The sequence below is a fragment of the Ipomoea nil genome, unplaced genomic scaffold (genome assembly GCF_001879475.1).
Source record: "Ipomoea nil cultivar Tokyo-kokei standard unplaced genomic scaffold, Asagao_1.1 scaffold1026, whole genome shotgun sequence".
Taxonomy (NCBI): Eukaryota; Viridiplantae; Streptophyta; class Magnoliopsida; order Solanales; family Convolvulaceae; genus Ipomoea; species Ipomoea nil.
The window spans coordinates 3,793,381-3,810,140 of record NW_017617454.1 but is presented as its reverse complement, the minus strand read 5'-3'; the positions used below and the strand labels follow the sequence as shown (position 1 = coordinate 3,810,140).

Below are 16,760 nucleotides of genomic sequence, written 5' to 3'. Positions count from 1 at the left end.
TGCGTGGGTTTCTTCTTAAGTTGCATGATTTGTATGCTTAAGGTGCGTGAGTTATTGAAACTTTAAGGTGCACCAGTTTCAAACCTTAAATGCGTGGTTTGTGTACTTAAAGTGCGTCGACCTAAAGCTTTAGGTGCGCATAATTTGTGTGCTTAAAGTGCATTACTTGTGTGCTTAAGATTCGTGATTTGCGTACTTAAGGTGCGTCATTTTAATGGTTACCGCCTATTTTTATCTCTACACATTTCTTTCAAATTCAACAGCAAACCTTATGTACTGCCATATCATTGCATTTTTAATTTAACATCATTTCCTCTTCTTCCTTCAAATTCTAACCCAATTTATTTTTATAATAATAATAATAATAATAATAATAATAATAATAATAATAATTATTATTATTATTATTATTATTATTATTATATAATAATATTCATTTAAATTACTATAAAAGAAAAAAAAAAGTACAAAAAATCCCTGTCGAATTAAAGGCTATCATTCTCTAATTCATAATATAAAGTCTTTCAAAACTTAAAAAGTTGGGGTGATATTGGCTCTTTGTGATTTAGTAGGTTGAGAAAGTAATTATGAACAGATATTGTATTGTAATATAGTCAATAGTACTAAAAAAAAAAGTTGGTATTACATGAAAATTAAAAAAATTAAAAAAAAAAATTGCCATAGATGAGTCTAACGCCGGATTGAACTCCAATTCTGGGCTTACTCTCATAATACAAAAATGCAAGAACAATTCATCAAATGTCATCTTCAATTCTAGATGATAATTGACTGGATGACAAAATTAAAAGCCTTGACAACTTGGGTCTTGGTTTTCACTGGTTCCAAGTTCCCCATTCTAATGGTTTGGAATTATATTTGGTATTTCAATATTTTGACTTCCATACTTGGTGTTATTATGAGACTTGTGTGTGTGAGAAAACCATCTCCCACATGATTGAGAAGTGTGGACAAATTAAATTTGGATTGTCCATCTTGGATATGTGTATGCATGATTGTGATTTTTTATTTTTCATATTTATTTACATAGGGTTGTTTTGGTAATTTGAAGGCTGGAATATAATGATTATTTGTGGATACTAACTCTCTCAAATGGGAGGTCATGGATTTGAGCCCCAGTAGGGGCGATATTGACTCTTTGTACTTCAATAGGTTGAGAAAATAGCTATGAACATATACTATATTGTAACAGAGTCAGTAGTACTAAAAAATTTATGATAAATTCGGATTTTCTTGTTGATGTATTCTCTTTCTTCATGTGGGGTTTTTTCTTCATCTTGCTTTGAGTTTTTCTTCTTCTTATGCATTTTTTTTTCCCTAGCTATGAGCTCAAATTGATTTTTATGTTTTTAATTATCTTTTGTTTGAGTATAATATTGACTATAATTCTATATTTGTGATTGACCTATGTTTAGTTTTCGCAAGTAATGGTGGTTGCACTATGTCATTCGATCCGTAAGTGTGCATTTGCACTATTAGTTACTGGTAGTTGTGTTACATTGTCATGGCCTAGTGTGCACTTTGTATTCATCTTATGTGTAGGTGTGTGCATTGTATACTTGGCGTGTGCGCACTATTGTACATATGTTTGTGCATTTACTTGTGGTGCGGTTTGGATCAAATGACGTGTTTGTGCACTAGTCAAGTATGTGAATCAACTGGAGATTTTTTTTATCACTTATTTTTCTTGCTTGCTGTGATGGTACATGATGTGTATGTGTGTGTGTGTGTATATATATATATATATATATATATATATATATATATATATATATATATATATAAAAGATTATGAGATCTCATCTCAGCCATCTATACAATTGGAATTAATGGATGGAATTGAGATTAAAATACAAATTATATTAGGAAAAAATTAATACAAAAGGGTAGAATTGTAATTTAGTTATGTTGTTTGAATTTGATTAGAAATGAAATAGAATCTTTTACCTATTTTAAGTAATTCTATCTATGCCAACCTTTTCTATGAGTGTTTTTTTGTTACCTGAGACAGTTTGCACATCAATTGAGAGGACCATGAACAAATATTGGTGGGGTTCTGGAACAGATAGGAAGATACATTGGAAAGCTTGGGATAAATTATGCGTCCCTAAAAAGTATGGGGGACTGGGATTTAAAGATCTACGGGCTTTTAATTTGGCAATGCTGGGTAAACAGGCATGGCGATTTCTCACAAACCCCGACACTTTGGTGGCAAGAATATATAAAGCCAGGTATTATCCGAATACATCTTTTGTTGATGCTACCATAGGGAATTGCCCAAGTTTTTGCTGGAGAAGTATAATGGCTGCACACGGAATGGTTTGTTCGGGGGTAAGGAGGCGTGTAGGGAATGGACAAAAAACATTGATATGGGGGCATCCCTGGTTACCAGATAATCCCAGTCCGTTGATCCAAACAATAATGCCCCAGGAATTACGACATGCCCATGTAGCAGGTTTGATTGACCAACAGACTAATACCTGGGATCCGCATATTCTGACTGACTTATTTATTCCTGAGGATGTCACACGTATTTTAATGATCCCTGTTAGCCCGGAATATGAAGACACATGGTATTGGAAGGGTGAGATGAATGGAATATATTCAGTTAAAAATTCCTATAGACAGATTAAGGGGGATTATGAGCATAGCCCAGGTGATTTTGATAAATGGGTTACTATGTGGAAATTGAAAGTGCCACCCAAATGGAAAACCTTCTTGTGGAGAGCAGTCTGTGGAATCCTTCCTACTACAGACAATCTAATAATGCGACGAGTTGAGATTGACCCGTTTTGCCCAATGTGCCAAGGGGCGCAAGAAAACGTCATGCATGCATTACTCTTGTGTGATTATTCTAAATTAGTATGGTGTTTGTCGGGGTTGCCTGTAACCAATATACTTACTAATTCATTGTCGACATGGCTTATGGGAATTTTTACTGTCTTGACAGAGGAACAGTGTGGCCTAGCAGTGGCTATATTATATGCTATTTGGAGTGCCCGCAATACGGCGGTATGGGAGCAGGCTCTCCCAAGACCGAGTCGCACTTGGAACCGAGCGGTGGCGGCCATGCAAGCATATCGACGAGTGCAACCCTCGGTGGCTGCACCGGCACCTACTGCCGTGACCGATCAGGCTGGCGGTAATGTTCCGCGCTGGTACGTCGATGCGGGGTTCAGGCCAGGTACTGGGGAGGCGTCTTACGGTGTGGTTCTCATCTCGCACCATGGCTCGTTTATTGCGGCAGCAAATGGACGGCTGGCTGTGGCATTCTCGGCTACTATGGCCGAAGCACTGGCCTGTAAGGAGGTGCTTTCTTGGCTTAAGGATCGGGGTATCGTGGAAGTGGACATTTTGACAGATTGCATGGACTTACAAAATACTATGCGCTCAAGCCACGCGGCTAACTACTCCTACCTTGGGATCATTGTGGACCAGTGTAGGACAGCTATATCGTTATTTACGAGATGTTCTTTAAGTTACATTTCTAGAAATTTAAATTTACATGCTCATACTTTAGCTTCTCTAGCTTTCGATCAGGACCAAGCTATGTATTGGGACTCTGTCCCTCCTGACTCTATCATTCAGTTTATTCATTAATATACCGCATGGAAAATTTTCAAAAAAAAAAAGTAATTCTATCTATGGTAAAAAATAATTCTAGAAATAGAATCATTTACCTATTTTAAGAAATATTTGTTCTATATGTCTATAAATCGAACCTTAGTGTTCATAAACGCAAAACTAAATATACATTATATGCATTTTAATTCATCTATAGTATGTTCATAATATTCATTCAATATATTCATAAAAATAAAGCTTAATGTACATAGACAGTATATTATGAACGCATCATGTTTAATAATATTCATTGTGTTATACTCATAATATTTGTTCTATATGTCCACAAACATAAACATTAATGTTTATAAACACTAAATTAAATATACATCATATGTATTTACATTCACTCTATAGTAGGTCATTCAAAAGATCTTAATTAGATTTTTTAATGATATATTTTTTATACATTAGTTTTATTTTTACAAAAAGATAAGAGAAAAATAAACTCAAGTTGAAATTAATATAAAATTTCCATATGAAAGGAAAATATAATTATTCCTATCTCTATCTCTATCTATCAAAAAAATAAAAGGAAAATAAAATTACCATATGAAAGGAAAATCTCTATCTCTATCTATAAAAAAAAAAAAAAATTGCGTTCACACTGGGCAAAAAAATGCTAAGCTGTGATTGGCCAAAGCTCGATCTATGACTTTATTATATAATATTTAAGGATTATTATTATTATTATTATTATTATTATTATTATTATTATTATTATTATTATTATTATTATTATTATTGTCATTTTATTTTATTATTACATTATTACATAGGATGATAGGATTTTTATTATAGTTGAACAATAATATTATCAATTATATTATAGAATATAATGCCATACAATATATATATATATATATATATATATATATATATTATTACGTTTTATTCTATGTTATAATTCTTACGTTAATATTATTATTATTATTATTATTATTATTATTATTATTATTATTATTATTATTATTATTATTAACACTTGATTACTTTTAGATATTATATATTACCACTTATATTATTATTATTTTTCTATCAAGTTCTATTAGTATATAATGACTGTGAGGCACAATAATAATATAGTCATAATTAAATATTCTTGTATTCACTATGCACTCATTAGTGGTGTGTGATTTTGCAAAGGCCATTTGGAGTGAATCCCACCTTCCAATCCCTCCCATTGTCACAAATATGGTTTAGAGAAGTGTTGAATATTCTAGACACTAATCAATTATTCCTCACATCTGCTATTCTATATTATATTTGGAAGGCTAGGAATGGTGTTGTTTGGGACGCATGTCTACCCCCTCCGAAGAAGGTCGTGGCCTTAGCCACGGGTGCCTTGTACACCTGGCGTGATGCCCACCCGTCTTCCACATCTGGTCCGCCCGCTGGTTCGGCAGCCACTGATGCGCCACAGTCCAACCCGCCACGCTATTGCATGCTGAGGATGCTAACGTTCCACTGCAGGTTGCTTCCGGTGGTACGACGCTACGGCGTTCGTGCCGTTTTGATGCTGGATCCACTTGCCATCCAATAAAGTCACGGTGGGTGCAGTCTTATTCGATGCTAACAGGGACTATGTGGCGGCCTTTAATGCGTTATTACCACCTTGTTATTCACCACTTATGGCTGAGACTTTTGCATGCAAGGAGGTGCTTTCTTGGTTAAGGGATCGAGGGGAACTTTCGATCGAGTTGCTAACGGATTGCTTAAGTCTACAACACTACTTATCCTCACCATCAGGGTCAGTCCGATTCTACGTCGGCTTTGCCATAGACAGTTGCACATCTATTATTTCTTTATTTGATTATTGTGTAGTCAGTTATATTCCTAGATTGTCTAATTTGGTAGCTCATACTTTAGCCGCTTTGGCTTTTACTCAGTCTTATGCTATGTACTGGGAGTCTATTCCTCGTGACGCTATTACAGCTTTTCTCTAATATATGCCTTAACGGGCTCCTTTCAATATATATATATATATATATATATATATATATATATATATATATATATATATATATATATTCTTGTATTCTATTCTGTGAGGCACAATAATAATATAACCATAATTAATATTCTTGTATTTTATATTCTTCTATGATTTATATTACCATCATTAATTATTCCATAGTTTATCATAATTACATAATTTGACCAATACATTGAGTTTGAGCGGGAAAATGCTAGAAGGAGGATTTTATTTTTAATATATATATATATATATATATATAGATTATTTGATTTTGAAAATTCAATATTAAATAATTGTTTCAATAAGTTAAAAATTTCAACTTTTTGTGGAGGGGAAGGTGTCAAGGGGGTGTAACTTTTTTTTTTCCTTACATATAATGCATATATACTTGCCCACATAATACATAGATATATACTTGAACGTGAGGAAAGGTGTTCTTTGACGACGAAGACATTACCATTCTGTCAATGAGGCTGACTCGACGGCATAAATACCTAGGGCAGTTGTGAGCTTGTGCCTTTGTGGGCTGTGGAATGTTACTTTGAGGCAAATTATGCTGTGGATCTGGGTGTAAAATAGTGTTGTTTTGCTTCAAAACAACATAGTTTGATTTTTCAAAAAAATTGCTTCCTTCCTTACCGTTTACTTGTCATTTGTCTTCAAAATTCGTTCCTCTATATTTACAATTTTTGAAATCTATATTTACAATTTTAGAACTCTATATTCACAATTTTAGAACTGAATATTTACAATTTTAGATCTCAATATACAAAATTACAAAACTCAATATTCACAATTGTAGAACTCTATATTCACAATTTTTGAATTCTATATTCACAATTAAAGAACTCTATATTCAACAGTATAACATAATTTTTGAATCTATATTCACAAATTTTGAACTCTATATTCACAATTTTTGAACTTTATATTCACAAAAAAAAAAAAAAAAAAAAAAAAAAATATATATATATATATATATATATATATACATATATATATATATATATATATATATATATATATATATATATCATTGGCGGAGGAAACAGTACTACTAACGGCGCCGTTATTCCAGACATGCAAAGCTGCGTCGTTTTTCACCTGAGTCAACCTTGTAAGGTGAACTCGAATTCATGACATAACAATTGTTACTTTGATCGTTATTTGAATGCGTGTTTTAAAAAAATTCATGTTATGATTATAGTCCGTAAAAATTCACAATAAAGTAAAACAATTTCATTTCCGTTTTGTTTGAAAGGAGTATTGATGTCTTATATATTTACTTCGTCCATGAATTAAATCATCATTTTATATTGAATCTAATGAATAATTAATTTAATAACTACTAACTACTGTGTAATATGATGACATCTAGATTACCATTTCAAATAAATGGTTATAAATTTGAATCCAAATCATAAATATTTCAAAAAAAAAAAAAATTAATAACTTGTATCATTACAAGTTCATTTATTTTTCTCTGAAATTTTAGCATCCCCTCGCGTTTTTCTCCATAGGTTGGTCCACTTTTGTTTTCTTCATCCTCTTAAATGTCAAAGAAATCGCTACTGAAAATGCCGTGGTCAGTCGTCACCGCAGCTGTGAACTGTTTTTCCAATTAACAGCCTTGCATGAATAGGCACCCAAGTTGGCAGCTCCAGGGAGCGACAGTTATGTTATGGACTAGGGTCCATCTTAAAAAATGGACCCGAATCAAAATACATAATTTATATATTGAATATTTACAATTTAAATTATGAATATTCAATATATAAATTGTGAACATTTAGTATATAAAACTGTGAACATTCAGTATGTAAATTGTGAACATTCAATATGTAAATTTTAAATATTCAGTATATAAATTGTGTATTTTAAAACTCGAACTTACAAAATGGACCGAGATCCACAAAATAATTTGCCTCAAGGGAGTTAAACTGCCAACTGCTATTTGGATAAAAGAATTCAATTTTGAACTACAAAAACATATATGGTCATATGGATACCATCATTTTATTGATTTTACATTGTTCTCATAATCAACTATTATACTTTATAAACATATTTTTCATTCTTCGTAATTTGTTATGCAATTTTATTATTTAAATTCATAACAACATAATCTCTTCTTAAATATCGATCCCGAGGCTATAGAGGGATATCAACCCCTTCTTACTATTGATGACTTAGAGAGTACATCCGACCTATTGACAACATCATTGACCGTCATAGGAGAAATTGGATTAGGACTAATGTAGATTCCCTTAATGCTCCCTTTTTACTGGATACGCTAAATATAAGTATTTTGTATTGATAAATATTGCTTGTGAATATGAACTTGTGTAATATAATCATATCATTTAATATTTATTTATACATAACTTGTGTAATGTAATCTTTCTTAGAAGTGAAGTCATGGTGTGCTTGACTTTTATCATTCTTTTCATGATTATTTATTTTTGTTCGGGCTCAATTTGTCCAAGCTCGACCCATTAAGGCCCAACCTTAATTTTTTGGCAAATTATACTGTGGATTGCGGTCCATAATGCTTTGTGGTATAGGCATCAGATATGTATTGCAGTTTTATTTCAAAAGAACTACAATATCATTTTGATATAATTACAGGGACAATATACACTCAAATATATGAAATTGTTTTTTTTTTTTTTTTTAATGAAAACATATGAAATTGTTATTCAATTTCATTTTGTATACACTGTAGTTTCATTCCAACACAACTACAGTTTCATTTCAATTCAATTGCAGTTTCATTTGATAATATAATAAAAATAATACGTGCGACAGTGTCAGTTTAGACACACAGCTTGTCTGCCGTTTTGAACCATGGTCCACAAAGCTTTGTGAACCGCGGTCAACAGTGTAATTGCTGTAATTTTTTCAATCATTATTCTATGGATCATTGTCTATATACAACTGTATAGACCATAATTATAAGATACATTTTTAATATACTAAAGATATATTATTTATGTACTGAAGTTACATTATTTTGTATACTATCAAATTATGCACGTTCAATCCATAAATAATGTATCTTTAATATATTAAAAATGTACCTTTATTCATGAATCACTAAAAAATTTGTCTAATTTTTGTAGGTCAATTTAGGACTAATTTGATCATGAACCGATCCATGGCCACCTATACTAGTTCCAACTATTCAAACCTATATTTTTTAAAGCCTTGTTTGTACATAACAACGTAGATTAGGCTTGAGAACAGTAAGGAGACTTTGGCTTTCTTACTCCCTTGAAAGGACACGAAATGAATCATATGATGATTGAATTGCATACTTAGAACTCAGAAATTAAAAGGTAACCTTCAAATGCTTCTTTCTGTGGCCAGGATTTAACTACATTTGCAGCAAGCTTAGCAGCAGCATATTCCAGTCAGGAATTAGACCTTCTTCCACGTACATCCTTTTCAACTACTTTCTATCAATAAAATCGCACAAATGACAAAAAATTTATTCCATGAGAATCCATATATATCATTTTCGTTTCGTTTCTAAAAGCCTAGCCTAGCTAGCGGCCTGAGAATTCAGAAAGTGAAATGGTGGCATTAGAAGGTGTTGCAGTGACTACAGGTACCCTCATATCGAAATTATTAGTAATAATAGAAGGCCTGTTTAGGGGTCTCTGAATGATTGAGCCATCAATACTTGAAAGCATGCCCATCACTTCCGACATGCTTGGCCTTAGATTGGAAGGTGATTGTGTACACACCAATGCAATCTCCAACATTCTCTTCACTTCTTCTGTTTTATACTCGTTTGGGTCTAAACGCTTATCCACTAGTCCTAAATGTTCCTCATTCTAGTACAATTTCCATGCCTGTATTTATAAAATGATGCAATGCAAAAGTCAAATAATGTTGAAGATATCAACATAAACCATCATCTTCATACAAGACATTACCAATTCAAGGAGATACTCAGTTATAGGCTCAACTCGTATGTCATTGTTCCTTCGCCCACTAATAATCTCCAAAATCACAATGCCAAAGCTGTAGATGTCAACTTTCTTTGATAAATGACCATTAATTGCATACTCGGGCGCGGTATATCCCCTGTTGCATGGAACAAGAAATAGTATAATTCAGAGAAATTAAAGATGTGGAAAAGAAAATGTGTCAAAGAAATAAGGCAGCTGTTAGCTAGGCTTACAAAGTCCCGGCAAATTTAGTGGAAAGATGACTCTTATTTTTAGGTGAAAGCCTTGCCGAACCAAAATCAGCTATTTTTGGTTGGAATTCATCATCTAATAGTATATTGCTGGATTTTATGTCTCTGTGTATAATGCACACCTCATGCAAATAGGAAAGACCCCTAGCTGTACCAAATATTATATCAACCCGTTGCATCCAATTCAGCATCCCCCGATTCTCTCCTGGTAATCATGAAAAATGGGAATACTTTATAAATCCCAGCACAAGAGCCAGATCAAAAGAAAACTAACAATAACAATATATGTTCTAGGGGGGCACCATTTATGTATCTGTCAAGGCTGGCATTTGCCATGTATTCATAAACCAGTAGCAGCTCTTCTGCATTGCCAGAATATCCCAATAGACGAATGAGATTAGGATGATGAATATTTGTAATAAGCCTAACTTCAGTCTCGAAGTCTGCCATTGCTCTACTGGAAATCATTGTCAATTTCTTTACTGCCACCACATTCCCATTCTGTAGCATTCCCTATTAAGTCATAGAAGACTGACTTTGGTTATTGCTTCTGAAGTTTCTTTGCTGACAAATTGTAATATGAGCAAGAAAAAGGAATAGGAAATAGTGAAATTGACTTCTTTTTTTAGTATTGACCTTGTATACATCACCAAAACTTCCTTCACCCAATTTATTTTCTTCACTGAAATTTTTTGTTGCAGCTTTCAAATCTTTGTATCTGTAGTTCTCTGAACCTCTGAACTGAGTTGCTCCCAAAATATTGCCTATAGAAGGAAGAAGACAGTCCATAACCATAAGTTAACCAAACAGTGAAAACTCTATGTTTCAACTAAAAGAAAATACCAAAGCTAAACGATTGAGCTTCACCTCTTTTCGAAGCCTTTGGGTTTTTTGATTGTCTATACCAAAGGAAAATGGCTGCTAATACCAATATGATTATTCCTAGACCACCTACTACACCTGCAATAATAGCTTTCTTCTTTCCTGAACTCCCTGGCGAAGATCGATAGATGTTAGCAGTTAATCTGCAGGGTAAAAACGAGTGCTAGCTGCTTAAGAAACATGAAGAGATCAGAACAGATTTTATACCTGTTTCTAGGAAGGCTGCTAGGTTAGTTGTCTGGTTATTCGGAAAAAAGCGTTTGTTTGAGTATCTCATGAAGCAAGCTATGGCGACAGATCTTCCAGCTGCAGATTTTGATAAACAACCCAGTATGTTTCTGTAAATTATTGTCAAACATGCCTGACACCCAATTTCGTCGATTGTTTCAATACATTGTGCCACCGCAAAGGCGGCAGCACCACCAGCAGAGGCCTCCTGCTTTGCTGCGGCGAAAAAGCCATTAATTCTGGGGGTTGCAAGTTGAAGCTCATATAGCACTTGTTTTGCTGTCGTATTGAAAACATATTGGTCGGGGGCAGTTCGTGTGCCGCAAACTGGATAGGTTCCTGCATCGGTAATCTGCTCGTAGAAGTAAACGTTCTCGTACCTATACAAAACAAACGCCTCCAGGTACTTATTTATAAGTTCATAACAACTTAAATTATACCATCTATTAGGATCCATCTTGCTATGTAAACCGCTATTTAAATGATATTCAAATTATGCCCACCTTTAATTAACCGATTATGCACCTAAATAAAGAGTCACACTTGTTGGATTTAAGATGTATAGTTGTTTGGTACTATTGATATAAATAACTCTATCTCATTTTATTTGTCATACTTATTATTCATTGGTCAAATCAAATATCTTCTCTTTGTTTATTTTCTTTAGAATTTTTTTCTTAATTTTAAATTTGATATTTTGTGTTTTTTGAAGGGATCGGATTTTGTGGTTAATAGTTTAGTTTCTAATGCATGTAGAAAACTCGATCACCTGAGGAAGCAGCCATCAAAAATGATACGACCACCGATTTTGTTGGAGCAGTTTCGGGTTGCAACCACGGCGGCGTCGAGACAGGCGACACAGTCCGCCGTGGAGAGGTAGTTTCGGCACTGCGCCATTGCGTACACAGGCTGCTGAGTGGAGGTGGCAAAGCGTTTGTTGCCGCTGGATAACTGGTTTCTCAGATCAGCAAAGGTGGCGTTCAGTGCCCTCAGAGAATCTGGTACGTCGATGTAACTGAACGGACGGCAATCCAGCACGCCTACTTGGTTGGTTTGTGGGTTTGAGAGCGCAGGTTCTGATACTGATACCACCATGATCACCACCGCCAACCACCACCACCTGCCTGAGCCTGCCGCCATATTCGACCAGTACGTGTAGGCTCAGCTCGATCATGGAGGAGAAATACACAAAATTGGCTTATAAAGAAATAGAGGGCAAATACATATATATAGGAATAAAATTAGAGGATGTATTATGATCAACACTGGTATTCCCTATGCTTAGCTGACTCGTTGCTAGTCAACAATCTGCGTTATTATATTTATTATTATATATTATATATTTCTTTATTATAATCCATACGGTCAAGATAAATCGAGGTAAGTAATGAAAAAAAAAAAAACATATTTCTCGTTAAATAAAAGAAAAGTATAATAAAATTGATTGGCAGGGAAATACTTAAGGTTCGAGCGTTGTCTAGTAGTTTCCAATCCGTATACCATGGATCAGGATTCACAGGGCACTGTGAACCTTAGTAAATATGTATGTGTCCTATGTTATGAATTTTTGTGTTTTCTGTTATGAAAGTTTGTACTTTAACAGGGTGTTTGGTTCACTGTAATTTAGTTGTAGTTGAATTGAAATTCAATAGATGTCTGAATTACATTGTTTGGTTGGAGGGAATTGCAATTCAATGAATTTGCGAAGGGAAAAACATATGAAATGACACTACTACCTTTAGTTGTTTTTTTTTTTTTTCTTTTTTTTTTTTTTTTGAAAACCAAAGCAATAGAATTATTATCATGAAATAAAACGTTCAATACAAGCAGATGAAAACCAACTAATATGACGAGACTGAGAACTCGCAGCCCTCGCTAAAGCATGAGCACACTTGTTCACTGATCGAGAAACATACTTGATAGACACTGATTCAAAGTGTCGTTTGAGATTCTGACAATGCCTTACAACACAACCTGCATATGAATAATCCGGACAGTCCTGGTTGAGAAGTTTACACACCATCTGACAATCTGAGCGAACTATCACATTACGCCAACCTTGCACAAGAATCCATGAAAGAGCCTCATTCATTGCATTGCCTCCGCAAGATGGGGATTATTTAAGCATCGAATGGGACCAGATTTTGCAGCCACAAAATTACCATTATTTGATAATACAACAACACCATAGAATTCAGAATTTGTGGTCTGTGGAATGGAGGCGTCAACTTCAACAACAAAAGTCGTTTTTGGGATTGAATATTACGTTCCACCACATTCTGCGCATGAGAGGAAATAACAACCAAATTATCTTCAGAAATTTGCCAATCAACCACACAGTTCTCAATCATCACCTTTATCCCTTGTAGAATCCAAGCTTTTCTACCCCACACCCAATCATTTCTTCTCTTCCACAAGCACCAGCAAACAGCAAGGTGATTCCGTAGTTTGTCCTTATCAGTTTGCTTAAAAAGATCTTATAACCAAACTTCAAAATTAGTTGTAGTATGCTGTACAGAATTTTCCAGATTTCTCCAAACATCCACAGCTGTTGGGCATTCCAAGAATGCATGTTCCATAGTTTCAGGACTATCAAGGCATAGCGGGCATCGGACGTCAACATCAATACCTCAACCTGCCCAGGAAACAACAGTAGGTAAAATAGCTCTCGCACAACGCCATGCAAAATTCTTGACCTTCGGAGGTAGTTTGGCTCCCCATAAATTCTTCCATGCTATAAACTGAGTATTAACCGGTAATGCATTATCAAACATCATTACCCTGGGTTGTTATTACTAGTATTTGCGCCGGTGCGATGCACGAAATGAATTTGTTGTAATATATTAAGAATATTTGGATTGATATATAATTATTTAGATTAGAATATCAAATATTATATAGTGAATGGAAAATATGGTTTGAATCTTTTATATGTTTTGATGTTATCATTGTTTGAATTTGAGCAAATAATTGCTCAAATTAATAGCTAATGTGTAAATGTAAGCATGCGATGCTGTAAAATATATTTATCATTGTTTAGTATTTTTTATAAATTAAGCAAACGTGCTCATTCTTTAGCAACTCAATTATAGGAATGAGTTGCTATCCTAATTCATTCGTATGGAAAATATATTTTTTGTCTAGATATATAGCAATTTTGTCATTTTAAAAAAAACATAATATCACCGATTGTATTTACACATTATTGAAACCTCATTGTATACGACATTAGTAGTAGCAACACAATTATCTTGTCAATACTCGTCTATAGTTAACATCTTTAGTCCATTAGGATGGATGACTCGGGTGAAAATATATAATTGTAGAATATCAGTCAATTAGTGATCCTTTTATATTTTCAATGAATTAGTAATATCATATTCATTTTCAGCCATTTATTCTTTTTTATTTTCTTTCAATTAGTCAATTAGAATATCAGATATACTGATATTTTTACCCAATTTCCGTTCTATTTTTAATTGATGATGTAAAATATTATTATTGAAATATTTCTGTTCCATTTTTAATTTACCTTTACTATTGTTTAAAATATGCATTTACTATTGATGATGTGGGATATTATTATTGAAATATTTATGTCCAATTTTTCATTAAAATGCAATGATCTGACCATTTTTTGTTCACTTTAGTCAATTATGAATCATTTTTTATTGTAGTCAATCCTCTTATATTTTCAGTCAATTAGTAATATCATACATGTTCATCCAATTATTTTTTCTTTTTCAATCAATGAGTTAATTAGAAAATCAGATGCAGTGATATTTTTACATAATTTTCATTCCAATTTTAACTGATGACGTAGAATATTATTATTGCCCGTTTCATTTTAAATTTTCGTTCTATTTTTAATTTACCTTTACTATTGTTTAAAGTATGTCTTTACTATTGATGGATAGTTATGCTGTGCATCCGTATGCACCATGCATGGTGCATACGGATGCCAAAACGACGTCGTTTTATTAAAAAACGCGCGTCTCCCCTTTAAAAAAAATTCAGGTTCGATTCCCAGCAACAACATTATATTGTTCATTCATTCTGGAATTTTAGTTCATAGATTATGGAATTATAGTTCATTGATTATGGAATTATAGTTCATCGATTATGGAATTGTAGTTCATCGATTCTGAAATTTTAGTTTATAGATTATGGAATTTTAGTTCATTCATTCTGGAATTTTTAGTTCATAGATTAGATTATGGAATTATAGTTCATCGATTATGGAATTTTAGTTCATATGTTGTTGCTGGGAATCGAACCTGATTTTTTTTTTTTTTTTAAGGGGAGACGCGCGTTTTATTAAAACGACGTCGTTTTTACATCCGTATGCACCATGCATGGTGCATACGGATGCACAGCATAATTTGCCACTATTGATGATGTAGAATATTCTTATTGAAATATTTTGTTTTCATTTTAAATTACCTTTACTTGATGCTGCAGAATATTATTCTTGAAATATTTTCGTTTTATTTTTAATTTACGTTCCATTGTTTAAATTTGTGAAATATTTATGATATAATTGTGGTTTGATTTATTCTACTGTGTAATATTATAGAGAAAAATTAAAAAGTAATGATCTGACCATTTCCTTTTCTATTTTAATCAATTATGGATCATTTTTTTCACCCAATTATTGACATTTATTTCTATTTCCAACTAACCTAGTTTTCATTCCATTTTCAATTTTTTATTTTCAGTCAATTATTAATATTCATTTCATTTTCCAATTTACATAATTTCTGTTCCATTTTTATTTGATAATGTAGAATATTATTGTGAAATATTTCTCTTCCTTTTTAATTTCTATTTTTTTAAATTTTATTTTACCTTTACTATTTATTATTGTTTGGACTGAAAATCAGGTAAATAGGATTTTGTTTTTAATTATAGTATAGATTATAAATTAAATGGGCTGGTCACGGTTATGATTTTTATTATATTATGAATTCAAATTAGAGTTTTTATTATACTTGAACAATAATATTACCAATTATATTATAGAGTATAATACCATACATAGTATTACCAATTAATAGATTTTTTTTTTTTGAAAAAAAAACCAATTAATAGATTTTAGTTAACTTCCATTTTACATTTTCTTACTAAATAAGATTTATTAATTATTTGACCAATAAAATATTTAATTAATTGACTACAAAAGTTTGGACGGGAAAAATCAAATATGAGAATTTTGCTTTATATATATATATATATATATATATATATATATATATATATATATATATATATATGGAAATTTCTATAAAATAATTTCATTAATTATAATTTATATTGATAGATTTATAATTAAAAAATAACATTTAGAAATTTTAAAAAATTAATTTTTAAATTTTGTATGATTAATATAATGCATACGTATATGTATGTATGTATTTTTAAAAAATTATAAATATTTATTAAAACATATTTTGTTAATTTTATAATTTCATTTTCTTAATTGTATTTCATATTTTATTCATTACTCCGTATAATTTAATGAAATTGTCACAAACATTTCCACAGTAAAAATATTATATTTCTCAATTTCATTAATTATATTAATTATAATTATCAAATATTGTGGAAATTACCATAATAATTTTATTAATTATATTAATTATAATATTTGTTCTCTTTCAATGTTGAAATATATTAGGAAATAATTTCCTAATATACTTATTTAATAAATACTTAATATTTTGGTACGTTAAATTTGACCATTTAATACATGAAATTAATTCTTTAATTATAATAGTATTATTGCTTAGTTAATATGTGTGTGTGTGTGTGTATATATATATA

At 32.1% G+C, this 16,760-nt stretch overlaps 1 protein-coding gene across 1 annotated transcript; it reads right to left on the bottom strand.

Moving 5' to 3' along the window:
• Positions 1 to 9,168: 9,168 nt before the first annotated feature.
• On the bottom strand, positions 9,169 to 12,077 carry LOC109180264 (cysteine-rich receptor-like protein kinase 2). Its single transcript, XM_019329753.1, has 8 exons — positions 11,707 to 12,077; positions 10,917 to 11,317; positions 10,695 to 10,820; positions 10,464 to 10,591; positions 10,130 to 10,340; positions 9,810 to 10,032; positions 9,562 to 9,712; positions 9,169 to 9,459 (listed from the first exon to the last, which is right to left on the bottom strand). Exons 1-8 carry the CDS (start codon positions 12,075 to 12,077, stop codon positions 9,169 to 9,171), a joined length of 1,902 nt encoding a protein of 633 aa, XP_019185298.1.
• Positions 12,078 to 16,760: the final 4,683 nt, after the last annotated feature.

Coding starts and splice junctions, on each gene's coding strand:
- LOC109180264 (XM_019329753.1), bottom strand. CDS start 12,077: ATGGCGGCAGGCTCAGGCAGGTGGTGGTGGTTGGCGGTGGTGATCATG. Junction 10,341..10,463: donor GTTTTGGTGATGTATACAAG/GTCAATACTAAA, acceptor ATGACTTAATAG/GGAATGCTACAGAATGGGAA. Junction 10,033..10,129: donor CCTTGACAGATACATAAATG/GTGCCCCCCTAG, acceptor CATGATTACCAG/GAGAGAATCGGGGGATGCTG.